The sequence below is a fragment of the Haliotis rubra genome, unplaced genomic scaffold (genome assembly GCF_003918875.1).
Source record: "Haliotis rubra isolate DU_JTF1 unplaced genomic scaffold, ASM391887v1 Scf616, whole genome shotgun sequence".
In the NCBI taxonomy this organism is placed as follows: Eukaryota; Metazoa; Mollusca; class Gastropoda; order Lepetellida; family Haliotidae; genus Haliotis; species Haliotis rubra.
This window is the reverse complement of record NW_025767320.1, coordinates 26,366-54,034: the sequence shown is the minus strand read 5'-3', so window position 1 is coordinate 54,034 and position 27,669 is coordinate 26,366. Positions and strand designations below refer to the sequence as shown.

The following is a 27,669-nucleotide window of genomic DNA, read 5'->3' as shown; positions in this document are numbered from 1 at the left end:
TCATGATATGCTGAGATACTACCAATGTGACATTATATTTTCACTCACTCACTCACTCACTCACTCACTCACGCACGCACGCACTCACTCACTCACTCACTCATGCATGATGTTGCCTTATGAGAAGGAAGAAAAAATATATATATTACGAGCTGAATGAGCTATGAAAACATGAGAAGCATCAGAAGAGGAAATACAACAAATACAAATGCACACAATGTCAACCTCCAGTCCGAAAATCCGACATATGTCAGTCAAGGCTATAGATAAACATATCGCTAGATGACTGTTCACGCCGGCGTGTGTACACAAGTAAAAGTAACAGGCAGGAAAGAAGGCTCACTCGAGTTAAGTTGTCATTCCCACGTTGATCACAGTACACAGGAACACTGACTTTGTTGCTCCGATAACGTTATTGCATATTGACCTAACATGCGTCAAGGCATGTTACGACCAAAGTGTGCTTGATAGTAATGAACTAAAGAGGAAAATAAGTAGCAGTGTGGATTGGCATATTGGGGAAATTCTATATGAGTCATACAACTTGAAGAAAAAGAGTGCCTTGCCATGGAAATACGTGTTCACCAAGTGTGACTAGACTGTGACTTGATTTCTATGTCAATAGTATATACTTAGAACATATATTGATAGTTCACAGGAATATGAGCACATTGTGACGACTCTGATTTGAAGTAATTGTCTATCGGACCAGCCACTATTTGAGTGACCGCGTTGTGCATTGAAAGTATTTCAGTCATCTGTATCTATATCTCAAAGACTGAATGAGGCTTGTGCAGATGAAAGTGATCAACCACAATCGTATGAAATCTCTGCTGAATGCCGACCCTTACCTACAAACAGAAGGCAAACGACGGATTAAATGTGTGGAAGAGATTATGTCACGTCGCCAGTAATATGACTGGTATAAAGCATTTTTTGTGAACACAATGAAAATACAACTCGGCCATGTAAGTGTTCAGCTTTGTACATGCAGCTAAAAGCAGGACACCGGTTTATTGAATGACATAACATGTGGCTATCACGAGTATCATATGTGTTGAATCAAAATATACCGTCTGATTAAGATATCATGTAAATTAATGCATCGTATTTATAGCAATTATTGTATTATATGTATAGTATATCAAGTATAATTTACAATTCATACTTTGTTGTAAATTTCTGTATCAACACAAGTGATAAATATATGTTATACGTGAGATGCATTTATGTAGACACAGAATACAATTGCAACTGTCTAAATGGAGTTTTTATTGTACTCTATCAATGGAAGGAAACACCTACATTATTCAAACAAGATATGTGTTGATTCATATATATATATATATAGTGTTCAAATAAACAACTGTATAAGCAGCTCATTCTAGTTATTGTCAAGTGATACACAAGCCAGCCTGGTATTCACACACTACTACATTTCTCATAGCATTCAGACTTTCACTTTATTTCCCTGTCATCATACATCTCACTATTGCCTCAAGCTGTCCCTTTCGAACATCGTGTTCACATGTGTTAAGTTTTAACAGTTGTACAAGGACCAGCGTAGACTACGTACTATCAGTCGTCAGTACTGTAGGAAAGCGTTTGCAGGGAGGCCACTCTGTCAACTCTCGGGATTGTGGACATGGGATTTGGGGAATGAGAAACATCCCTATACTAATAACGTTTCCAGTTGTATGAAAGAGACGGCAGTTTAGATACAGATATGGATACACTGTGTGTTTGGATTTCTATGCGCCATGAGTATGTAACCAGGTAACAGGGATGAAATCTGTAACACTTCATTTGTTCGCGTTACTGGAGAGGGGAAACTATCACATCCATATGTCGATCACAGGGCATCTAAGGGGCATGGTGGGCGAGCTGGCTAAGGCGCCAGGCTTATGATCCAGCGAGCTTAAGGTGTCGGGATCGAGCCCACCTGTGACTGGGTGTAAAAGCCTTGGAGTCAACTTTGTGTGAAGACTCTTTCAGTGTTGTCACAACCCTAGTGAAGAGTACACAATACTGTGCTCTGAAAAGAACCGACTAATTCTATAATATATGATACAGCAACGTGCAAGTACAGTAAACTTGTACAAGGTACTGTGACTATGTGTCCCAGTCCACTCAGCTGTGAATGGGTACCTCGTTAGGATGAGAAAACCGCAATAACTCGGAGCGCCTAGTGGCTGCAAGAGTTGTATGCTCCCCGGTGAGTTGCACGTCGCGCAAACCTAAAGCAGCAGCTGTCAAACAAAAGCATTGATTCTGTAACGAAAGAAAGGTATTTAATCATGAATATTACTTCTTGTGTGTAGCTCAGCAATTGGAGAATGCGGCATATATCACTTTCAACAACAGATTCAGGTCAAGATGCCTTGGCAGAGAAATACCCATAACGCTTGTGTCACGGATGGGATACACTACATGACGCCTACGATGTCTATTTATATCTTTACAAATGGCGTCTGATCCACCCGAGCCATACCTCACAGGGAGAACATCAGCCCTAAAAGTGGAGGAGATTGTACACATTCTGAGGATTCCAGATGAGAGCAAGGTCATCCAGACAGCGCCCGCCACACCCCAGGGAGGGGAGGTGTACCTCTACAAGATAACCTCGTGTATAAGAGAAGGTGAGGCAGTTTTGTTCAGACTCAATGTTAAAATGAGGTAGGGATCAATGGATAGACACAACCTAAATAGTCGACAGCCAGCTGATATGACTTCTTATACAATCCGATATCAAAGGCTCGTTAAACAGATATCATGAATATACTCAAACACAACACATATATACACCAACATGCCATCGGGGTCACCCTGACCTGGTTTCTATGTATTGATAAACCACTGTATTCATGACTAAAGACGCTATAGCACGGATTTAGGGCAGTACCTGAAGTAGGTTTCTTCGCTCTATATAATTTACACCTCTTTTGAAACGGTACATTAGTTCTTTTTCATTGGCGCAGTCCCTTCAATGTACGCCATTGCACATAACAAGGAAGGCAATTGTTGGATTGAAATATAACCTAAACACAAATGTACTTTTGTTTATCATCTCGAGGAAGTAAAAAGGTAAGTGAAGGGATTTGAAATCGAATACCAAGGACATGATAGTCATCATAACAACTATCCGTGCAAAATCAAAATGCTTGATCCAAAATAGAATACCATCAAATAATTTTGACTCATGTGAACTTCGGTTATGCCGAACAAAGCTGAGTTTGCATTAAGGTTGTTTGATTCTGAAGTGAGGTTGCATTTTCTTAATATTCACATCTCTTTAGTTGAAACTCACACGCATAACGAACTATCCATCCATCCATCTTTTCCAATTCTATTTTAGATATCTGGAAGGACGACAGATATCACTTCAGGAGTGATGGAACCCGGAAGCAGCCTGCTTCAAGTCCACTCATAGTGAAGCAGTACCACAAGGCTTACACCAAGGACAAGATGACAACAAGGGCTTTTGTAAGGGAAGCATCCTATCTGTACAGCCAGCCTGTGAAATACGTCCTTGTGCAGTACATCGGGGACCACACGCAGGCACAAGCAGCTCCTCAACGTAAGCGGTGTGGTCGACAACCACGTCATTCCCATGGTTCCCCTAAATATATGAACGTTGAGTCAACTAAAGGAACTATGCAGTCGGGTGTTTCGGGAAACACCGATGCCACCCTGGAACTTGAAGGTCGTTCATCACCAAAGGAACTTGAGGGAAAAGGAAATTTAAATACCGTAACGGTTTCAAGTGTTATATGGAATGATGCCAACCCCAGAATACGAACTGTGTCGCGGACATCTGTCCATGAAACAGGTAACGATCATGACACAAACAAGAAACGCTGCAGGACTATAGATAATATATGTGATGATGATGACATTGAATATTTGGTTTCAACATCAGGCTCCTCGGTCAAGAAACCCCGTTTACTGTCTCGAGCAGGAAGTGACAACACAGTTGTAAGCTATGGCACTACCACTGACTATGCTTATCTGTACAGATTTCTGGAAAGAGTAGAAAAGAACCGGGATGTGATAAAGGTCGTACAACGAATCCTGGCATTATCTAGGTTCTGGAACAAGGATGCTACCAACAGAAGCAATCCTTGCTGGACACTCATAGAAGAGGTAGAGAAGAAGTGGCCTCAAGATGCAATAAAAGCAAGGAACTGGGTAAAATGTTCTGTGAATACTGACGGTCTGAGCTTCAACAAATACCGGTTAGTCTACATAAAGCTCATAGCTGCAGTGCTTGTTGGAGCGTGTCATACCAGGACTGAAGTACAGCACTTTGTGAAAACACTGGATGATCATCCATCACACCTACAGCATGTGCAGGACTGTACCCTGTCACGTGACTGTACATACACAGTTGGCTGCTACACCATCAGAGGAGATGTTCTGTCTGGCTTGGAAACCAACGAGTGGCTGACCGATGAAGTAAGAAAACTAGGTGATATACATAGGATTGTTAAAAAATATAAGCAGTTAAACATCTAAGACAAGGGTTTCATAGCGCAGTTTAACTCTTTCTTCATAAAAAAACACAATTAAGGATATTAAAAACATATATTATGATTGTCAACAGGTCGTCAATAGAAAGGCCATCTCTAAAAAGGAAACCTTTGACTACCACACGTACAATCTTGTACGTGAACCATGTAATTACTCCATGCTCGTGGGTATGGGGGTCATTCGTGATACTGACATTTCAGTGATAAGTCTTCAAATAGTCCAACGCTTAAGCTCTCTACTATTGCTTCCATGCCGTATTTGTGATGACATTAGGACGTCTGGAACGTGTTGAACGACAAAGAGCTATTGGCATGATAGAAGCTGGTAGAACCCAGATGACATTAGGGCGTCTGGAACGTGTTGAACGACAAAGAGCTATTGACATTATAGAAGCTGGTAGAACCCAGGTGACATTAGGGCGTCTGGAACGTGATGAACGACAAAGAGCTATTTGCATGATAGAAACTGGTAGAACCCAGATGACATTATGACGTCTGTAACGTGTTGAACGACAAAGAGGTATTGGCATGATAGAAGCTGGTAGAACCCAGGTGACATTAGGGCGTCTGGAACGTGTTGAACGACAAAGAGGTATTGGCATGATAGAAGCTGGTAGAACCCAGGTGACATTAGGGCGTCTGGAACGTGTTGAACGACAAAGAGGTATTGGCATGATAGAAGCTGGTAGAACCCAGGTGACATTAGGGGCGTCTGGAACGTGTTGAACGACAAAGAGCTATTTGCATGATAGAAGCTGGTAGAACCCAGTAAGAGGTTGGCTGGTATGTACATTTGTCCCAATTTGTGGTTAACTGTCTTTCAAACAGGTGTGTGCACTCACAAATGGTAATGAATGATTATATCGCTGTCCACTTGCACTAGGCTGTCCCCCTATGGCCGAGTCACGTAACTGATTAAACGAGTAGAACTTGTCTGCATGCTGCTGACGTGTTCGACCACATGTTGTCCCACCGTCAGCAAATCAATATATTTGCAATAGACGCCAACTAACTATGCTTAGATCGTAAAATCTGGACGAATCGCCAATGATCCATACTCACGAGTGCTGAGTGAGTGAGTGAGTGAGTTAAGATTTAAAGTCACATCGGCAATATTTCAGCCATATCGTGACTAAAACTAGTTCTAAATTTGTAATACAGACATGTAATATATAAAACCCTGTCAACGAAGGACAGTAAAAATACTAGATAATCACAGCTATCAATATAAAACTAGCGAGCAAAGCTAAAACATTCCAATTAAAGAAGACAATACATTGTAAAAATGGGCTATAGATCACCAACAACTGAAGGTAGATCACCATACTAGGGACCATGGGGACTTACTGTGCCTTTGCTACCTGCATGGACCCTAGCTGGATTTACACCATCCCTTCAGCCATTGGCCACGAGTGCTGAGTGAGTGAGTGAGTTTAGTTTTACGCCGCACTCAGCAATATTTCAGCCATATAGTGGTGGTTTGTAAATAATCGAGTCTGGACCAGACAATCCCGTGATCAACAGCATGAACATCGATCTGATAATCATGAATTTAGTACAATGGATTATATCTACAGTGATACATGTCGTATATGGGTGAGTGAGTGAGTTATTATTTAACGTCACATCGGCAATATTTCAGCCATATCCTGACGAGAACATTCGATATTGAAATGAAATACATGTATGTTATAAAAACCTGCCAACGAAGGACAGTAAAACAACTAGAATATCACAGATATGTATGTAAAACTAGTAAATAAACTAAAATATGGTACTTTTAAATGACAATACAATATAAAAACGTACTATAGATCGCCAACAACTGAAGGTAGATCACCATACCAGGGACCATGGGGACTTACGTTACTTTTGCTACCAACAGAGGACGTTGTCGTATTGGCCAGTTGCAAGATCATTATATAATTCTATAATTTCTATTAAAAGTGGATGTTTACAAGAAATATTTTTAATCGCCTGAAGGCAAGAAAGAGAGTCAGAAAATATGATACATTGTTTATATTTAGGGTGTCTATTTATATATTTAAGAGCTGTTAGTATTGCGTTTGCTTCTGCTGTGAAAATTGAACTGTCATTGGGTAATCTGGAAGAGATTGTTTTGGACCCAATGACAGTGGCACAAGCAACCGCGCCACCATCCTTGGACCCATCTGTAAATAACGATTTATATGTATTATATTTACTTTTTAACTAATTATATTCTTGTTTATATTGTGAGTAATTTGTTTCTGATTTTTTAAACGACGTTAATGTTAGGTCGACTTGGTCTAACCAATTGCCAAGGAGGAGAGAGAAAGAAGTCGGGAAGGAGTTATATTTTCCAGCTCAATGCCGGCAGCAGGAATGAATGGCTTAATCCTGAGCCCAAAAGGCGGAACAAGAGAAGATTTCTTGTTGTACAAATCCTCATAAAGAGGATTAAAGACACAGTTGAATGCAGGGTTAGACTCGTTAGAATAAAGTTTTGTTATATACTGCAAGGAGAGTTTTATACGGCGTTGTGTAAAAGATGGTTCATCTGCCTCGACGTAAAGGCTGTCAACAGGAGAAGTTCTGAAGGACCCAAGACAAAGTCTCAGACATTGATGGTGGACTGAATCTAAGAGTTTTAAGTTTCTTTTACAGGCTCCACCATATACGATGGAGCCATAATCAAGCTTCGAGCGGACAAGTGATCTGTTAAGGTGTAGGAGCGTAGCTTGATCCCCTTCCCACCTTGAATTAGACACGACTTTCAATAAATCGAGTGCCTTCAGGCATTTAGTTTTTAGGGATTTAATATGCGGAAGAAAGGTTAAATGGGAGTCAAAAATCAGACCCAAGAATTTGGCCTCTTTTACAACCTTGATGGGAGTGCCATTTAAAAAAAGTTCTGGGTCTTTATGTGGTTTATATTTACGGCAGAAATGTATGCAATTAGTTTTTGATTTAGAAAATTTAAAGCCGTTTTCCAGACACCATTTATTTAATTTGTTTAAACACAACTGTAGTTGCCGTTCGATAGTATACATATTCTTACCGCGACAAGAAATGTTAAAATCATCCACAAAAAGTGATCCATTAATTGAATCATTTAAAACCTTGGATAAACTGTTGATCTTAATACTAAACAATGTTACAGACAAAATACTGCCTTGTGGGACACCCTGATCCTGATTATAATGGGCAGACAGGGTTGAACCCACTCGGACTTGAAATTGCCTGTCTTTTAAAAACTGTGATATGAAAAGAGGTAAACGACCCCTCAAACCAAAATCATGTAAATCCTTCGAAATGCCATTCTTCCAGGTGGTATCGTATGCTTTCTCAAGATCAAAGAAAATCGATACAGCATGTTGTTTATTAACTATTGCATTTTTTACAAAGTATTCTAAACGTACCAAATGATCAATGGTACTACGATTTTTCCTGAAACAACATTGAATGTTGGTTATAAGGTTATTGATTTCCAGATACCATGTCAATCTATTATTGACTATTCGTTCCATGGTTTTACAGACACAACTCGTTAAAGAGATTGGTCTGTAATTAGACGGATCAGTATGATCCCGGCCAGGCTTTGGAATAGGAACAACAATGGCATCACGCCACGAAGTTGGGAAATTCCCTGAAGTCCATATTTGATCAAAAATTTCTAAAAGGATTTCTAAACATGATTCGGGCAAATGCTTCAAGAGTTGAATATTATCAGCTCCTGTTGCTGTATCGTGAGCTTGCTCAAGGGCGGTATGGAGCTCATGTAACGAAAATAGTTCGTTATAATCTTCACCATTGTCTGAGTTAAAATTTATTCTTTTCTTCTCCTGTTGTTTCTGATACGTTTGAAACTCAGGGACATAATTAGATGAAGATGAATGCTTGGCAAGAGTTTCACCAAGTTTATTTGCAATATCAGTTTTATTAGTCAAGAAATTATCACCGTCCTTCAAATGATGAACGGTAGATTTGGAACCTTTGCCCTTTATTCTTTGGATCATGTTCCACACCTTTGACATAGGTGTACGTGAATTTATTTTAGAAACATAATGTCGCCAAGACTGACGCTTATTTTGTTTAAAAGAACGTCTAGCCTTAGCATTAGTAATTTTGACCTTGTCTAGATTATGGACAGTAGGGTGTTTGCGAAAATATTTTTCGGCCTTTTCCCTACATTTCTGGCCTGTTTGCATTCATTATTAAACCATGGTTTACGAACATGCGGAATTGCAGAGGACTTAGGAATTGTTTTGTCAGCAATGTGATTAAGTATATCCGAAGAAGACTGTATAGGATCTTTACTGTTCCTAAAAAAATCATGCTGCAAGTGTTCAACACACAGTTTCTCATATAATGACCAATCCGCCCTGGCGAAATTTCTCCTTGATAAAGGTGGATCATCACCAGGGCTGATTGTTTTGAGAATGGTAGGGAAGTGGTCACTCCCACATAGGTCATCATGGACCATCCATTCAAATTCATTATACAAGTTTGAGTCAGCGAGAGACAGATCCAGGGAAGAATAAGTTCCCGTAGCTGGATGAAGATAAGTGGCTGAATCATCATTCAAAATACATAAATTATTATCGGAAATGAAATCCTCAATAATTTTACCTTTAGTATTAGTATGGACACTACCCCAAAGCGGGTTGTGTCCGTTCAGATCACCCATGATGAGACATGGCTTTGGCAGCTGATCATACAGATTTTACAGATCCGACAGTCGGATATCAGAAGATGGAGAGACATATAAACTGCACAGCGTCAACGCAATGTGCATAGTCAGACGAACAGCTACAGCTTGGAGATTGGTATTAAGAGGGACAGGGCTATGTATGATGCCCTGCTGTACCAAAACAGAAGCACCACCAGTTGCTTTATCTCCTGGCGGAGAGAAGCAATGCTAATCACTGTATTGTCGCAAATTGAATGAGTCCGTATTTTTTATATATGTCTCCAGGAACATATAATGCTGAAGGTTTAAAATCCTGTAATAACAATTGTATCTCATTGAAATTATTCTTTAGCCCTCTGCAATTCCATTGAATTAAATTGGCCAACTGAGTCATGGTGGCTCAATTGGCGATCTCGCTCTAGAATGGGAGTTGGGTAAGCTCCTCCGTCTGTCCTGTGAGTACGGAGTAACCTCCATATCTAGAGGTCCAAACGAGTTTTGTGTTAGAACCTCTGAAGGTGATGAGACATTAGGCGATTTGTCTCTGTTTAGTTTTTTTTCCTTTCTTCTTCTTTGGTTGATCTCCAGCTGGTTTAAGAGCTGAGGATTGTAACTGTGTAGAGAGCTGACCTTCTGTCTGGGATCCAAACGTAGACTGGGTGACTCGGGAAGTTGGTGGAATAAGTCATTGATGTAACTGGTTTTTCTGACTTGACCCAAGTCAAGTCAGTCTGACATGCAGTTGAGGACACCGCTACAGAGCGGGATACTGCAGCTGAATAAGTGATATTCTGAGGGGTTGAAGGCTGATTATTGAAAAAAAAATTCGCATCAAGGTAGGGAATATTCTTTTCACATTTTATCTTCATAATTTGTGATTCCCTTTGATACACGGGGCAGGACCTGGATGAAGCAGAATGTAGGCCATTACAGTAAGCGCATTTGAAAGTATTCTGACAATCTGCACCATCATGTTTGTCCCTACAACGGTGACAAACTGCAGAATTACGGCATGAGTAGGTTCCATGACCAAAATGCTGACACTTGTAACACCGGAGTGGATTGGGGATATACACATCCACCCCGATGTTAAAGTAACCTGCCTTGATCGACTGGGGAAGAGCTGATCTGGCAAAAGGCAAGAGACAGGTGTTGTTTTTTATTATTTTCCCTTCTTTTTTTGATCGTAAAACGCTTCACCGCTGTAACAGCCTGATCTTCAAGCTCTGCAGCTATCTCCTCCTCGGACATGTCAAAGAGACAGCGAGCCCTGTCTCGTATAATGCCACGGCAAGAATTGAGAGTCCTGTGCACGGACACAGCAACCTCCACATTTGCAAATGTTTTGATGGATAAAAGATTTAGAGATTGCTGTTTCCGTGCGCACTCCACCAGAAGTGAACCACTACGGAGCCGGGTGACATTTTTTAACCTCACCACATATCCCATGGATAGCTTTGGATATGGCAAATGGATTCAGTTTTATTGGTAGAAAATCCGAAGCTTCAATTACTAGGAAACGAGCCCATGAATCAATGTTTGGCGAATTTGTTTCAGTAGAGTGATCAAGTTCGTCTAGTCGTCGCTTTTTCTCGTATCGAGATGAACCAGCTTGTTGGGATGCCGTCATGAAAGGAAAAGTATTCAACACCCCTGCTCCCCACCCACCATGGAGTGTCAACAAGGACGGTGTCAAAGAGCACCGGATATCCAAGATGCTGACACCAGGGATACAGGGGTGTTATACTCCAGAGACAACGACACAAATAGCTATATTTATCTACCAAATCAATGTCAGGCTGGTTCGACCCATGACAATAAATTGGAGACATACATCATTTGGAGGTCATTATCACCAGATTGGCCCATGAGCCACCGCCTTCTGGCATAGAACTCTAGGCAAGTTAACATAATAATTTGAACATTGAGGATCAAAAAATAACCAAGGCCCGAAATAAGCAAATGTGCATATAATAGATTCACCATGCACAGGGCTTGGCGTGACCAGCCGATTGATAGAACCGGGCCAGTTCTACCGCCCGTCTAGGTGAAGTAAGGGCCAAAGTGGTGTGTTGGGCAACAGGAACACGGTTCCAGGATCCTATTGCCCTCAACCACCAGAATCCCGTCCACCACCGACACAGGGGCGCAACCCACCTCAAACAAGTTGGTGGACCAAATATGCCCCCAGGTTCATCACGGGGGGTTGAAGGGCGCTTAGCGTTACCCAGCACCCACCACGAGGAGGTGGCCCTTCATGGGTGCTTGTCGTATATGGACATTGGTTACTAGTTCTAACACATCATCAGTACATCGTCAGTCTTTAGTTACAAGAAACGCATTGTCCTGTTGAAAGACATGCACTGTGCAGCTGAGCCTGCTTTGAATCCAACAACAAAGTTTCACTTGAGCCCTAAGCACTGGGTCCTTAATCTGTACAATAAATATTCTAATAAATCACAACTCTTACCTAAACAGATCATGGACACCTACCTGCACCTTCTGGAAAGAGAGTGGTGTTCCCGTGTCAGCTTCCACTGCTTGGTGCTGCCTACAGAGACAGTGATATTGTGGGAGGCAGGCCGGTACACAGAGAGGATAAGGGGGAAAGATGTGAGTAATGTGAGATTACATCATTAAACCTTGCACTGCGATTTTTCTTTTTCAAGAGCAACATTGCATGACCACTGAACCAATTGCGTTGTCAAAGTCGAGACGATTATTATTTGTATAGTAATTGTACAAATGTTAACGCAAGTATTTTCCTGACTTCTAAAGAAAGACGTATCGACTGAGTTGCTTAATGTGTAATTCTGTTAAAGATGTATGTGCGCAATTGTGATGATCTGTGATCATATGAATCAGTAACATGCGCTGCACTATTTCCCTTGAATTTAGTCAAACCGTTTGATTGATTGTAGCCTACTTTATCATAATGATATTTGTTTTCACATTTGTGTCAAAGTCGGGTACAGACGCAGAAAGATTCATCAGATAGATTATGTATATTTCCTCCGAAGTCGAAGATACAACAGGTTGTAACATAGGTGTTATATATAAATATAAAAATGTATCAACAGGTTACAGAGTGGGATAATCAAAATTAGAATAGGTATTTTAGTTGATGTAGCAAGGATTTTACAGAGCTTGCGATTGATCTTTTTACATTTATACCACATTTCTTGTTGAAGCTCTTGAGCATATACATTTGGTAGACCATAAATGAGACAAATAGGTCTTCATCATTCAATAAACTGACAAAAGTGTCAACATCTAGCATGTCAACTAGTGACTCAGTCAAAGCGTTTCTACTACTTTGTATGAGAATAAAGTGTAGAAAGACATGTTTTACAATATCATAGGCAACCATGCCTCATTCACACTCAAGAACACCGAATGCTCAGTGTGCTGATACGTAAAAGAGCAGCAATATTATTGAAACACTCCGGCATTTTATAGCATGCAGACCATAGTCTGTGAGCATTTTTAGGATATGTTATCTTCTCAACCTCGTTGCACAAGCAACACATGAATCCTCAGCTTTAAGTATTCTAGGTCATACATTGTGACAAGATTGAGCATGTGGAAGATTGGCAATGACTTGCTATATCGCTCTTTCTCCAGTGATGAAGTCTATCTGTACTGACAGACTCTATGCACAGGCACTTTCTTAAAGACAAATTCAGTATCGATGTTACATAATTTACCGAGAAATAGCTAGGACTTCTTGTGCGTATATCTTCGTAGTGTGACCAGGGCGAGACTGTCTCTGGCTATTGTGGATGATCCACGTTTTCAAACATTTGCCATGTCCAGAGTCAACGAATCTGTGAAGTAAGTCGTTTATATATAGAGTGAAGAGCCAAGCTGATAAGACACGACCCTGACCCACGCCCTGTTTTACATCGAATACTTTAGAAATACAGCCACCAGTGCTACCACATGATTTCATTGATGTGTACATTGCGTATAGAGTCACCATAGTTTACCTCGAATTCCGAAACTGTAAAGCTTATAGAAAAGTCCATTCAACCAAACTCTCTCAAATGCTTTCTCATTATCAAGGAAGGCACAATAAACTGGTGAATTGTTTTCGACAAAGTAGGCAATATTTTCAGTTAGAGTAAGCACTGCCGTTTCCGTCCCCGCACCCTTCCTAAATCCAAACTGGAGAGGGTGAAGGAAATTGTTTTCTGCTTTTGTCCATGTTTCAATTCTTTTGAGCAGTAATCTTTCAAAAAAAAAGTTTTGAGAGCACAGGCGTAAGAGTGATGCATCTATCATTACATGGATCATGCTTGCTTTTACCATTTCCTTTGTGAATTGGTAAAACATTACCAACACTAAATGCATTTGGTTACAGATTCAAACGATACAATGGCATTGAATAGTGATACAATAAGATCAATAACAGATCAACCACCATACTTTATATGCATGTATGAAATACCATCTGAGCCTGGAGATGTGTTGTTTTTTTAAGACGTTTCACGGTGTCAAGTACATCATCTTTAGTAAACGGGGAGAGAAAGACTGAATCACTGTCGTCATTTACAGGGTAATATACAACATCTTCTACAAACTTATCAACGTGCTCTGTAAATCCAGTATCAAAACATTCTGCATTCTGAGGTACAGACAAATCTCTAATGTTCCTGGCAAAGAGATTACATACACCTACCTGCGTGTTACAGGAGTCATCGTTATAAGTTAGAGACTGTGTTTGCTCTCTCTTTTTGCAACTCTAAGGTATTCTTGGATGTCTACCTCAGCTACTTGGTAACTTTCCTCAAATGTTTCATTTCTGTAACGTTGCTTAGCTGAACGGTGGTTTCTTCTGAAATGCACGTTTGGCATGTTTATATTCAATAAAATATTTGTCATCTGAACTGTGGCTTTGCCGTTAGAATTCCAATTTTGCTGCAAATACGCACATGGTCATGATGTTATTTAAGTTCATACTTCCTCCACTATAGCTTTGATTGTACTTGGAATTTTAATTAGGAATTGCAAGTATAGTTGCAGCATGTAGACATTCTGTGATATAACTATTGTGATACTCGTTGTACGGAGTTTGCTAACAAACACAAAAGCACGTGCTTGCTCCATTATGTTGTGTTATAAAGTACGAAATGTTTTGCACTATGTCCAAATATGGTATGTGTTCTAGAACCACTTCTTACATCAGAGGGTGAAACATTCCAGACATCTAAATGTCGTTACAGCACACATTATGAACTTCCTCTCAAACGTAACAGAAATACATGTAAAACAATTACAATGTTTTCTAGTATATTGCTCTACCATCAAAATATGCTAATCCGACATGGTAAAGGCATTTGCTGTGACCTTTCAGGAGAATTTGGCAAACTACACGTGGATCTTGATGCCAGTGAACATGCCACATAATCAACACTGGGTGCTTCTGGTGGCTAATGTCAAGGATGGAACAGTGGGGGTAGTCAATTCTAAACCAGCTTTAGATGTGGAGGACTCAGTTGTGACACACTGAGGTAGGTAGACAGACGAGTGGGTGTAGTCAATTCTAAACCAGCTTTAGATGTGGAGGGCTCAGTTGTGAGACACTACAGGTAGGAAGACGGAAAGGTGGGTGTAGTCAATTCTAAACCAGCTTTAGATATGGAGGACTCAATTGTACAACACTGGAGGTAGGTAGACAAACCAGAGGATGTAGTCAATTCAAAACCAGCTTTAGATGTTGAGGACTCAATTGTACAACACTGGAGATAGGTAGACCGAACTGTGGGTGAAGTCAATTTAACCACCTTTAAAATGTGGAGGGCTCAATTGTAGGCAACACTGGAGGTAGGTAGACAAACCAGAGGATGTAGTCAATTGTAAACCAGCTTTAGACGTGGAGGACTCAGTGTACAACACTGGAGATAGGTAGACCGAACTGTGGGTGTAGTCAATTCTAAACCAGCTTTAGATATCGAGGATTCAATAGTACAACACTGCAGGTAGGTAGACAAAGCAGAGGATGTAGTCAATTCAAAACCAGCTTTAGATGTGTGGAGGACTCAATTGTACAACACTGGAGATAGGTAGACCGAACTGTGGGTGTAGTCAATTCTTAACCACCTTTAAAAATGTGGAGGGCCCAATTGTACAACACTGGAGGTAGGTAGACAAACCAGAGGATGTAGTCAATTCTAAACCAGCTTTAGATGTGGAGGGCTCAATTGTACAACACTGCAGGTAGGTAGACAGAACTGTGGGTGTAGTCATGCACTGCTGTATTTGCCCTCCTCTCCATGTTAACTTTAACCACAATCCACAAAAGCTGAAGAAGTTGCCATCCAGAAATACACATCTTTTCCCCAGGTCATTTGTAAATCACTGGAAATCTACATCCGGGAAAGTGGGCAAACCGTGGATGAAGAAACAATACCTAGTGATAGACCAGGCTGATGGACACAATTGTGGGATATTCGTCCTCATGGTAGGTTGGTTTATAGACACATATGTACGCCATGCGCTACTTAAGTCGACTTTTGGGATACAGAATCACTTGTACTATGGCAGCGGTCATGCCACAGAGGCTCAATTTCCCATCAACTATCGTCAATTCATGATCATCAGTTGAAATTGGAATATCAACATTGGCTATATGTGCCATATGACTGCCTTATGGCTGACCCACCTAAAGTGTCACTGCTCCAGACACTATTGACAAGGTAGCAGATGTCTCATATAGGGATTGTGGGAGAGTTGAGGGAAATCATCATTGACACACAAAGTTCGTTCATGTTGAGATCTCGCCATCAAAGTACATGTGATATAATCAAAACCTCATAAAATGTTCATGTGAAACCAACGGGTGTGTTTAATAACTAGGTATATAAAGAGCCTTTTAAAGTTTTAACCTTCATATCATCAGGCTGCTGATGCCCTTTTGGCGGAGAGATCTCCAGGAATAATGAGGAACTACCACGCAGAGAAGTACAGGCTGTATGTACTACAGAGGATACTGCAGCATGCCAAGGCGGATATACAAAGAGGAGGAAATCACACCTTGGAAGTGGATGTCACAGACAATACTCAACATTCTGAGACTGTGACGGAAGGAAATATACTGGAAAGAAGCTATACAACAGAAACAAAACAGGGTCAAGTCATTGAAACAGTTGTACAACATCATGATACTTTTGACGAATCCGACGGTGCTATGGCCACTGATAAAGGTATGTATAGTGAAGGTAATATGATCAACATTAGGTATAAAATTGTAAATAGCGATGTGATATTCTATTCTAAATATGTCTATATATACAATAGACTCCTCTCATACAACGGTAATGTATATTTACAGATGCAGATGAATACCCATGTCTCAATGAACACCTGTCACAGAAGCAGTTAATGGCATGTTTGTTAATTGTTGCTTTGGCGGGGAATAACCTGAAGAAGAGGTTGCTATGGGCAGGTTCTCACACAGGAACAAGAGTGGAAAGAGAAACCTACAACCGATACATTGCTTGGGCGCTCAAGGTTTTCGACATCAATGCAGACACATACACTAAGAAGATGATACAAAATGATTTAACACAATTGTCAGGATGCTGTCTATGTCAGGAGGCTGGATCATACAGAATAAGAAACCAAAACGTACCAATAAGGCTGAGAGACATACTGCTCAGCGATCTGAGACAATTGATTGCAAAGATGGACCTGGAATTTATATTTCGTTTTGTGAGTTCAAGAGCTGAATCCACTGAGGTGGAAGATGTAGATATCCCCTTCCAAATTGAATTGAAGCAAGATGATGTACCTGTTGTAGCTCAACGTTTTGCGGCAGCCATTCAGGGCAAAGAGTTTGCTTTTGTGTGCATGCATTCCCTCTTTCAGGAACAGACATTTGTCGATATGGTCTTTAAGAATCTGGTTCAAAATCTGAACAAGGACAATTCTACTCTCTTGAAATTATTGTCCAGTAATGACACTGTACATGGACAGTCCTTTCTGTTTTGGACGAGCATTACAGACAACTCGAAATTGTTGCGGAAGGCTTTGTCCACTGTTCAATTTAGTGTACATAACAGAAAGCAAGCTTTGTTTGGAAGTTGCTTTGGTAGTAGTTCAGACAACTTCGACTACTTGCTTTCCGAATGTAAGTGTAAGTTGGATCAGTTGTGTATGACATTACCAGATCTTCCAAGACCTCTTATCATCAAACTGAAAATGGAAGTTGTAGATGATCTAGGGGTGAAGTTCCACATGATTTCCTTGCTTGACATTGCCTGTATGAGTGGATTGTCTGCAGTGGCTTCCAGACTCTTGGATGTATCAAAGGCAATGAACAGGAATAGGTCAAGAAAGGCAACATATGTACATTATGCATCTATGTGCCAAAGGGCAGTAATATTATCAATACAATTATAAAGATGGGACTTCTAACATAAAGATCATAGGTCCGGGGTAACAACACCTTTACATTACGCATGTGCAGTAGGAAATGTTGGGATTGTAAGCATTTTGTTGCAGGAAGCAGTGGATACTGGAAAGCGAAACATGTGGGGTGAAACTGGGCTTCATTTGGCATGTTTATATGGGAATGTAGAAGTTGTTAAACTGTTATTACAGAACAATGGAACAACAACCGAGGCAGATAACAATGGTCGTACACCTCTACATGATGCAGTTTGGCAGGGACATACAGAGGTTATAGAAGTGTTATTGAAGTACAAGGCATGCATGGAAGAGGAAGATAAATATAGATGCACACCTCTACATGATGCAGCTTGGCAGGGACATACAGAGGTTGTAGAAGTGTTATTGAAGAACAAGGCAAATGTGGATGAGAAAGGCGATGATGGCCACACACCTCTACATGATGCAGCCTGTCAGGGACATACAGAGGTTGTAGAAGTGTTATTGAAGAACAAGGCAAATGTGGATGCGAAACGCGATGATGGCCACACACCTCTACATGATGCAGCCAACCAGGGACATACAGAGCTTGTAGATGTGTTATTGAAGAACAATGCAAATGTGGATGCGAAACGCGATGATGGCCACACACCTCTGCATAATGCAGCCTGGCAGGGGCATACAGAGGTTGTAGAAGTGTTATTGAAGAACAAGGCAAATATGGACGAGAAACGTCATAATGGTTCCACACCTCTACATAGAGCAGCCTATCGGGGACATACAGAGGTTGTAGAAGTGTTATTGAAGAACAAGGCAAATGTGGATGAGAAACGCGATGATGGGGACACACCTCTACATGATGCAGCCAATCAGGGACATACAGAGGTTGTAGAAGTGTTATTGAAGAACAAGGCAAATGTGGACGAGAAACGTCCTAATGGTTGCACACCTCTACATAGAGCAGCCTATCGGGGACATACAGAGGTTGTAGAAGTGTTATTGAAGAACAAGGCAAATGTGGATGAGAAACGCGATGATGGGGACACACTCCTACATGATGCAGCCAATCAGGACATACAGAGGTTGTAGAAGTGTTATTAAAGAACAAGGCAAATGTGGACGAGAAACGTCCTAATGGTTGCACACCGCTACATAGAGCAGCCTATCGTGGACATACAGAGGTTGTAGAGGTGTTATTGAAGAACAAGGCAAATGTGGATGCGAAACGCGATGATGGGGACACACCTCTACATGATGCAGCCAGGAAGGGACATACAGAGGTTGTAGAAGTGTTATTGAAGAACAAGGCAAATGTGGATGCGAAACGTCCTAATGGTTGCATACCTCTACATAGAGCAGCCTATCGGGGACATACAGAGGTTGTAGAAGTTTTATTGAAGAACAAGGCAAATGTGGATGCGAAACGCGATGATGGCCACACACCCCTACATAGAGCAGCCTGGCAGGGACATACAGAGGTTGTAGAAGTGTTATTGAAGAACAATGCAAATGTGGATGCGAAACGCGATGATGGGGACACACCTCTACATCATGCAGTCTGGCAGGGACATACAAAGGTTGTAGAAGTGTTATTGAAGAACAAGGCAAATGTGGATGCGAAACGCGATTATGGGGACACACCTCTACATGATGCAGCCTGGCAGGGACATACAGAGGTTGTAGAAGTGTTATTGAAGAACAAGGCAAATGTGGATGAGAAACGCGATGATGGCCACACACCTCTACATGATGCAACCTGGCAGGGACATACAGAGGTTGTAGAAGTGTTGTTGAAGAACAAGGCAAATGTGGATGAAAAGCGCGATGATGGCCACACACCTTTACATAGAGCAGCCTGGCAGGGACATACAGAGGTTGTAGGAGTGTTACTGAAGAACAATGCAAATGTGTATGCGAAACGCGATGATGGGGACACACCTCTACATGATGCAGCCTGGCAGGGACATACAGAGGTTGTAGAAGTGTTATTGAAGAACAAGGCAAATGTGGACGAGAAACGTCCTAATAGTTCCACACCTCTACATAGAGCAGCCTATCGGGGACATACAGATGTTGTAGAAGTGTTATTGAAGAACAAGGCAAATGTGGATGCGAAACGTGATGATGGCCACAAACCTCTACATGATGCAGCCTGGAAGGGACATACAGAGGTTGTAGAAGTGTTATTGAAGAACAAGGCAAATGTGGATGCGAAACGTCCTAATGGTTGCACACCTCTACATAGAGCAGCCTATCGGCGACATACAGAGGTTGTAGAAGCAAGTTATTGAAGAACAAGGCAAATGTGGATGCGAAACGCGATGATGGCCAAACACCTCTACATAGAGCAGCCTGGCAGGGTCATACAGAGGTTGTAGAAGTGTTATTGAAGAACAAGGCAAATGTGGATGCGAAACGCGATGATGGCCACACACCTCTACATGATGCAGCCTGGCAGGGACATACAGAGGTTGTAGAAGTGTTATTGAATAACAAGGCAAATGTGGATGCGAAACGCGATGATGGCCACACACCTCTACATAGAGCAGCCTATCGGGGACATACAGAGATTGTAGAAGTGTTATTGAAGAACAAGGCAAATGTGGATGCGAAACGCGATGATGGCAGCACACCTTTACATAGAGCAGCCTGGCAGGGACATACAGAGGTTGTAGAAGTGTTATTGAAGAACAATGCAAATGTGGATGCGAAACGCGATGATGGGGACACATCTCTACATGATGCAGCCAACCAGGGACATACAGAGGTTGTAGAAGTGTTATTGAAGAACAAGGCAAATGTGGATGCGAAACGCGATGATGGCATCACATCTCTACATGATGCAGCCTGGCAGGGACATACAGTGAGTGAGTGAGTGAGTTAAGATTTTAAGTCACATCGGCAATATTTCAGCCATATCGTGACTAAAGCAAGTTATAAATATATCAACAAATTAAGTGAAATAATAAAATTCTGCCAACGAAGGACAGTAAAACAACTAGGGTATCACAGATACAGATATAAAACTAGTAACTAAATCTAAAACAGTTGAACTATACAAGACGATACAATATAAAAAACAGGCTATTGATCGCCAACTACTGAAGGTAGAGCACCATACTAGGAACCATGGGGACTTACATTACTTTTGCTACCTGCATGGACCCTAGCTGGATTTACAACATCCCCTCAGCCGCTGGCGATGTAGGAACATTTAAAGCCGAAAGTTAAAATAACAGAAATGCTACGATTAAAAATATGGTTGTGCGATATGGACTTTGAAAGTGTATGGGACTTACGTACCCTCTCAGGAGGACAATAATTTTACGATGCTTTAACCCCCTTTGAGGATACAGCCGCTCACAATCGCAGTTGCTAATTCATACTACCATGTTTAAAATACCATTTATATATTTACAAAACTTATTATTCAAAATTTATGCAATAATTCTATTTCTTTTAAAAAACCAATTATTAAATGAGAATTGACAGTATAAAAAGATCCTTCAGTGTTTTGACACTGAAATATTTATCCTTAGATGGAAAAATCAATGCAGTCAAGCAGGACATGCTTGACCGTGATTCGTTCATCACAAGGGATACAGAATGGAGGATCTTCACCTTTCAACAAATACTCATGTGTATATCTTGTATGACCAATGCGACATCGTCGCATGATGACCTCCTCAAACCTGGACCGACAACCCAAGTAGGTGTGACCGATAGTTGGTTTAATTTCGTGTAATTTATTTATACCTACCTGGGTGTCCCACTTCTTTTGCATTAGATCTCGGATATATGATCTAATCACGGCTTTATAATCAGAATATGGGATAAGAAGTGGTGTCACAGATTTGTTGAGTGCTGCCTTGGCAGCAAAATCGGCCATTGTGTTACCTGAGATTCCTACATGGCTGGGTCAGGGACATACAGAGGTTGTAGAAGTGTTATTGAAGAACAAGGCAAATGTGGATGCGAAACGTCCTAATGGTTGCACACCTCTACATAGAGTAGCTTATCGGGGGCATACAGAGGTTGTAGAAGTGTTATTGAAGAACAAGGCAAATGTGGATGCGAAAAGCGATGTTGGCCACACACCCCTACATAGAGCAGCCAATCGGGGACATACTGAGGTTGTAGAAGTGTTATTGAAGAACAAGGCAAATGTGGATGCGAAACGCGATGATGGCCACACACCCCTACATAATGCAGTCTGGCAGGGACATACAGAGGTTGTAGAGGTGTTATTGAAGAACAAGGCAAATGTGGATGCGAAACGCGATGATGACCACACACCTCTACATAGAGCAGCCTATCGGGGACATACAGAGGTTATAGAAGTGTTATTGAAGAACAAGGCAAATGTGGATGCTAAACGCGATGGTGGCCACACACCTCTACATAGAGCAGCCTATCGGGGACATACAGAGGTTGTCGAAGTGTTATTGAAGAACAAGGCAAATGTGGATGCAAAACGCGATGATGGCCACACAGCCCTACATGATGCAGCCTGGAAGGGACATACAGAGGTTGTAGAAGTGTTATTGAAGAACAAGGCAAATGTGGACGAGAAACGTCATAATGGTTGCACACCTCTACATAGAGCAGCCTATCGGGGACATACAGATGTTGTAGAAGTGTTATTGAACAACAAGGCAAATGTGGATGCGAAAAGCGATGATGGCCACACACCTCTACATGATGCAGTCTGGCAGGGACATACAGAGGTTGTAGAAGTGTTATTGAAGAACAAGGCAAATGTGGACGAGAAACGTCATAATGGTTGCACACCTCTACATAGAGCAGCCTATTGGGGACATACAGAGGTTTTAGAGGTGTTATTGAAGAACAAGGCAAATGTGGATGCGAAACGCGATGATGGGGACACACCGCTACATGATGCAGCTTGGCAGGGACATACAGAGGTTGTAGAAGTGTTATTGAAGAACAAGGCAAATGTGAATGCTAAAAGCGATGATGGCAGCACACCTCTACAAAAAGCAGCCTATCGGGGACATACAGAGGTTGTAGAAGTGGTATTGAAGAACAAGGCAAGTGTGGATGCGAAAAGCGATGATGGCACACCTCTACATAATGCAGCCTGGCAGGGACATACAGAGGTTGTAGAGGTGTTATTGAAGAACAAGGCAAATGTGGATGCAAAACGCGATGGTGGCCACACACCTCTCAATAGAGCAGCCTATCGGGGACATACAGAGGTTGTAGAAGTGTTATTGAAAAACAAGGCAAATGTGGATGCGAAAAACGACGATGGGGACACACCTTTACATAGAGCAGCCTTGCAGGGACATACAGAGGTTGTAGAAGTGTTATTGAAGAACAAGGCAAATGTGGATGCGAAAAGCGACGATGGGGACACACCTTTACATAGAGCAGCCTTGCAGGGACATACAGAGGTTGTAGAAGTGTTATTGAAGAAGAAGGCAAATGTGGATGCGAAACGTCCTAATGGTTCCACACCTCTCCATAGAGCAGCCTATCGGGGACATACAGAGGTTGTAGAAGTGTTATTGAAGAACAAGGCAAATGTGGATGCGAAACGCGTTAATGGGGACACATCTCTACATTATGCAGCCCGGAAGGGACATACAGAGGTTGTAGAAGTGTTATTGAAGAACAAGGCAAATGTGGATGCGAAACGCGATAATGGGGACACATCTCTACATTATGCAGCCTGGAAGGGACATACAGAGGTTGTAGAAGTGTTATTAAAGAACAAGGCAAATGTGGATGAGAAACGCGATTGTGGCCACACACCTCTCAATAGAGCAGCCTATCGGGGACATACAGAGGTTGTAGAAGTGTTATTGAAAAACAAGGCAAATGTTGATGCGAAAAACGACGATGGGGACACACCTTTACATAGAGCAGCCTTGCAGGGACATACAGAGGTTGTAGAAGTGTTATTGAAGAACAAGGCAAATGTGGATGCGAAACGTCCTAATGGTTCCACACCTCTCCATAGAGCAGCCTATCGGGGACATACAGAGGTTGTAGAAGTGTTATTGAAGAACAAGGCAAACGTGGATGCGAAACGCGATAATGGGGACACATCTCTACATTATGCAGCCTGGAAGGGACATACAGAGGTTGTAGAAGTTTTATTGAAGAGCAAGGCAAATGTGGATGCGAAACGCGATGATGGCCACACACTCTAGATAGAGCAGCCTGGCAGGGACATACAGAGGTTGTAGAAGTGTTATTGAAGAACAAGGCAAATGTGGATGAGAAACCCGATGATGGCAGCATACCCTACATGGTGCAGCCTTGCAGGACATACAGAGGTTGGTGGTAAGGTGCTGTTGAAAAACGGGTTAATGTCCAATGAGAAGAATTATAATGAACAAACTGCTTTACAGAAAGCAATGGCCCGTTATGGCAGCGCAAGGACTTTAACCGAGGCAGCAAATAAACATGTCCTGACACCGAACCTTGGTTTTAGTTCCACACGGAAGCTATACTGCCAGTGGTCTTCTTGTACCCACACAACCATCATCACATTGTCCTGTAAACCTCACACAAGTTGAGCTGCGAGGGTCTTTGTTCCCAGAGTCAAGAGGAGAAATATTTTCCAAAGACATGCAACGTGGTTCGTACAAGAGAGGCATTACCCTGCAGTCACGGCAACCCCATCCTGAAAACGCGAATCCTAACAGCCCTCATCCAGATGCTGCACATATAGACATATGTTCACTCACTCAAACACCAGGATCTATACAAGGAAACTCAATCATGATCCGCTGGCGAGTTCAAATACCACCAGTGTTTCTGGTGTGTACCATCACCCACTACACCGAGAGTGGGGAGGCCATAGATGCTACAACCACTCTAAGTAGGGACACAAACAGCTTGACATTGTTTTATTATAGCAGCCAGCTTTACATGGCTTTCCAACCTCAATCTTTCAAACAGACATGCAGAAAGCAGGAGATTGTGTGTGATATGTGTAGATTTAGTTTCAGTGTTTTGATAAGCATATCAGTTTCAGAAAAAGCCTTGCACAATACGAATGCTGTTGCAATAGTACATATGATGCTATAAATAATAGTTCATGGTATGTTCCACCTGGTCATCCACCGGATGGGTTGGTTCTTTGAGGCACACTGGGAATCTACTGTACACTAGAGATTGTTACAACACTGGCAACACTCAAATCACCTTGAAACATTGTTGGTCCATAGGCTGATGAACGATCAGGTTTTCTAGCGGGATACGATCTCAGCATATGTTAGCCTGGTTATTATAGAGCAACAATATAGAAAAATGATTGTACCATTATATCTTGCATAACAAACTCCGCAATTGGAAACAATATTGCTCTCATGTTTGTATATAGCTTTGAAATGTGTATGGAACTATTATTAAGTAAATGCCTTTATTTTATCAGATTGTCAACAAGTGTAAATAGAAACATTTAACTTTAAGTACTGAATAGCATGTTATAACATGATGTCGTAAATTACTGTAAAGGGTTGTGTTTTGTGGACATATATTTATTCTATGCTTTGCATTATCCTCTAGATTGTTGATAGAATTGGAAGATCTTATTTGTGATGTTTGGCTGTAAAAGTAGAGCAAATCATGCCCAATAATTTTGTATTTTGTTGATGAAGCCTATTTCTGGTGCCCTCCCGCCGTGATATTGCTGGAATATTACTGAAAGCGGTGCAAACCCAGACTAATTGAGTTGCATGACCACTACAGCAACTATGCCGCTAGTGTAAAATGACTTTGTGTCAATGTATGTTATTCCTTACATTGGATATCGGTTATATTTCAGCATGTAATATTGATGCTTTGCAACGCGCTATAGTTATGGTTCATTCATAGTGTCATCAGATAACGTGTTTCGTGTTTTCAGCTGTTAGCATTACAGAAAACGAAATTTGTTTCTGCAAGACTAGGGGGCACTGACGTTCTATATTCTGAAAATGAATCAGTTTACCAGTGTATTGTTTTAAAAGAATTCAGAAAAGATGTTTGAAAGTTTTACAAGAATTTAAGAATGGATCACGTTCCTCATTCAAGACATTCAAGTGTGACGATTTTACAAAATTTATGTTATAGGGACTGTGACATGGCCTAGGTTTCAATAAAGATGTGTGAGAATTATTTAAATTATTCATTCATTTACGTTTAGGATTCTGTTCAAAACTTGTTTTGGATTAATGTTAAATTTTACAATGCTACAGGAAATCAAATCTTTTCTGTATGACATATGTGTTTAGTTTCGATTTCCAAATTTAAAGACTTCATAATCAAGAGTGAGTGAGTGAGTTATTATTTAACGTCATGTTGTCAATATTCCAGCCATATCGTGACGAGAACATTTGACATTGTAATAGAATATATAGTTGTAATAAACCTACCGACGGAGGACGGTAAGCCTTCGATCTGGAATACCAATATGCAAACTAGCAGAAACAAAGCTAGAATGTTAATTAAAGAGACGGCTACAAATGTAAAAGGGGCTATAGATCGCCAACAACAGAACTTCATAATCTAAGAGAAAGTGAACACGAACACATTCTGCTTTTGTGTATAGGGACAATTACCGTGGTGATACCGCCAAATCAGATTCGTATTATATTTTCTCTACTGTTTTTACATATTACAAATCTCGGTGAGTCTTGTGAACGAAATGTATAGAATTTGCATCATGAGGATAACAGGTTCAGAAATATGCTTATATTTCCCACATCCCCTTACAAGTTGTTTTACACATTTTATAGTCACGCATTCCTTGCTGCCGGTGGTGTAAAGAGACAATTACCATTAGTATGATACCATAAATCGAATTCTTACTATATTTTCTACTGTTTTACGCGATTGCGTACAAATCTCAGTTGTCTTGTGAACAATGTATCATACTCTGAACGCTGAATTCGAATAAATTGCATCCTGGGGATAACAGGTTCAAGAAATCTGCTTATATTTCTCATCACATACAGATATTTATATCCTTATGCGCCCAAATCAAACACGATATATGGTTTTATATTGTGCTATAACACTATCATGGTAACCATATCACTCCGGGGATAACGTCGCATGAGTGGGGTGTAGTGGACCCTTTAACACCTGAAGACGTGAACATATATAGTACTCGTTGTTGCCTTGAATGGCCATGCTTGCCTGTTCTCATTCTGAGTTTGTTTTAATTCAATTCAATGCTTAATCAGAAGTCATACTAGAGCATTACACAATCCATATATTTTACAAATAATATCCTATTTTATATCAAAGGGTCTGACAGGAAGACGATTGGAATACTTTATGCGGCGTTTACGATAGCTGGTCGAGGAGGCAACTCTGCTGTCAGATATTTATTTCTAATAGGCCAAAGGTTTACAAGTAGTGATCACTGGATTTAAAACACCCCTTGACGCAACTTATAGGCGCATAACCTGTACCCGAACGAACGTGTGGTTACAATGACTAGGTTAAGCTTTGATCAATTATTGAGCGGGCTTTAAGCGACTTTAGCATAATGTTAGCCGAAAGCTTAGACTTCGTTGAAACAAACAAAGTAAAGTAATAAATAGTAGTACCGAAGTTTAAAAATATGTTCTACATAATTGTTTTGTTTTGCTTACCTTGCATTTTATAGAATTGAGGTGGTAATTCCTGAAGCATTTGTGAAATGGTTTATGGTTAGCGCAGGAACCACACCACTCTATTTACAGGTAAAAGTGGCGCTGATTGTTAAGAAAAGCAGAACTATTCGCGCTCGACGTGAAGTAACTGCTCTACCGATATAAACAGAGGGACGTTTTGAAATAATGTCTTATCATTTGATGGTCGTTTACCACTGTACTTTACAGCGGAAGATAATGTCTTAATTCGCATAAGCAACATTGAATTTCGTATCAATTTCTAGCACATGACTCATAACTCATAACATGAAGTACTGTTAACTCGTAGGTAAACGAGGTGAAAGCATAGCGGACAGGAGGTCGAAAAGAACTCCCTCTGCCAGTGGGCAGAGAAGAGCTGAAGAGGCATCAAGAGTAGGTTTGTTGATTACTGACTTAAAACATGGTCAGTTCTTTGTTT

At 41.0% G+C, this 27,669-nt stretch overlaps 3 protein-coding genes and 1 long non-coding RNA gene across 6 annotated transcripts; 3 read left to right on the top strand and 1 right to left on the bottom strand.

Annotated features, from left to right (window-relative positions):
• The first annotated feature begins 2,286 nt into the window (after positions 1-2,286).
• On the top strand, positions 2,287-14,713 carry LOC124256048. The gene is made up of 4 exons (XM_046689974.1): positions 2,287-2,639; positions 3,356-4,455; positions 11,680-11,814; positions 14,558-14,713. Exons 1-4 carry the CDS (start codon positions 2,465-2,467, stop codon positions 14,711-14,713), a joined length of 1,566 nt encoding a protein of 521 aa, XP_046545930.1. The 5' UTR covers positions 2,287-2,464.
• Positions 14,714-16,104: 1,391 nt separating this feature from the next.
• On the top strand, positions 16,105-17,777 carry LOC124256044. Its single transcript, XM_046689972.1, has 2 exons — positions 16,105-16,406; positions 16,535-17,777. Exons 1-2 carry the CDS (start codon positions 16,142-16,144, stop codon positions 17,602-17,604), a joined length of 1,335 nt encoding a protein of 444 aa, XP_046545928.1. The 5' UTR covers positions 16,105-16,141; the 3' UTR covers positions 17,605-17,777.
• LOC124256043 (ankyrin-3-like) lies at positions 17,628-23,909 on the top strand. Of its 3 annotated transcripts, XM_046689969.1 has the most exons (6): positions 18,216-18,477; positions 18,675-18,729; positions 20,217-20,450; positions 21,520-22,148; positions 22,248-23,405; positions 23,505-23,909. In XM_046689969.1, the coding sequence occupies exons 1-6, from the start codon at positions 18,313-18,315 to the stop codon at positions 23,769-23,771; spliced, it is 2,508 nt and encodes an 835-aa protein (XP_046545925.1). In that variant the 5' UTR covers positions 18,216-18,312; the 3' UTR covers positions 23,772-23,909. The 3 variants fall into 3 exon arrangements, with proteins under 3 accessions (XP_046545924.1, XP_046545926.1, XP_046545925.1); XM_046689968.1 differs by lacking the exons at positions 18,216-18,477; positions 18,675-18,729 and adding an exon at positions 17,628-17,883 and having other exon boundaries at positions 20,162-20,450; positions 21,520-23,405; XM_046689970.1 differs by lacking the exons at positions 18,216-18,477; positions 18,675-18,729; positions 20,217-20,450 and adding an exon at positions 17,890-17,982 and having other exon boundaries at positions 21,726-23,405.
• On the bottom strand, positions 18,218-18,630 carry LOC124256046. Its single transcript, XR_006892809.1, has 3 exons — positions 18,542-18,630; positions 18,344-18,442; positions 18,218-18,244 (listed from the first exon to the last, which is right to left on the bottom strand). It is a non-coding gene; the product is annotated as an uncharacterized LOC124256046 (long non-coding RNA).
• Positions 23,910-27,669: the final 3,760 nt, after the last annotated feature.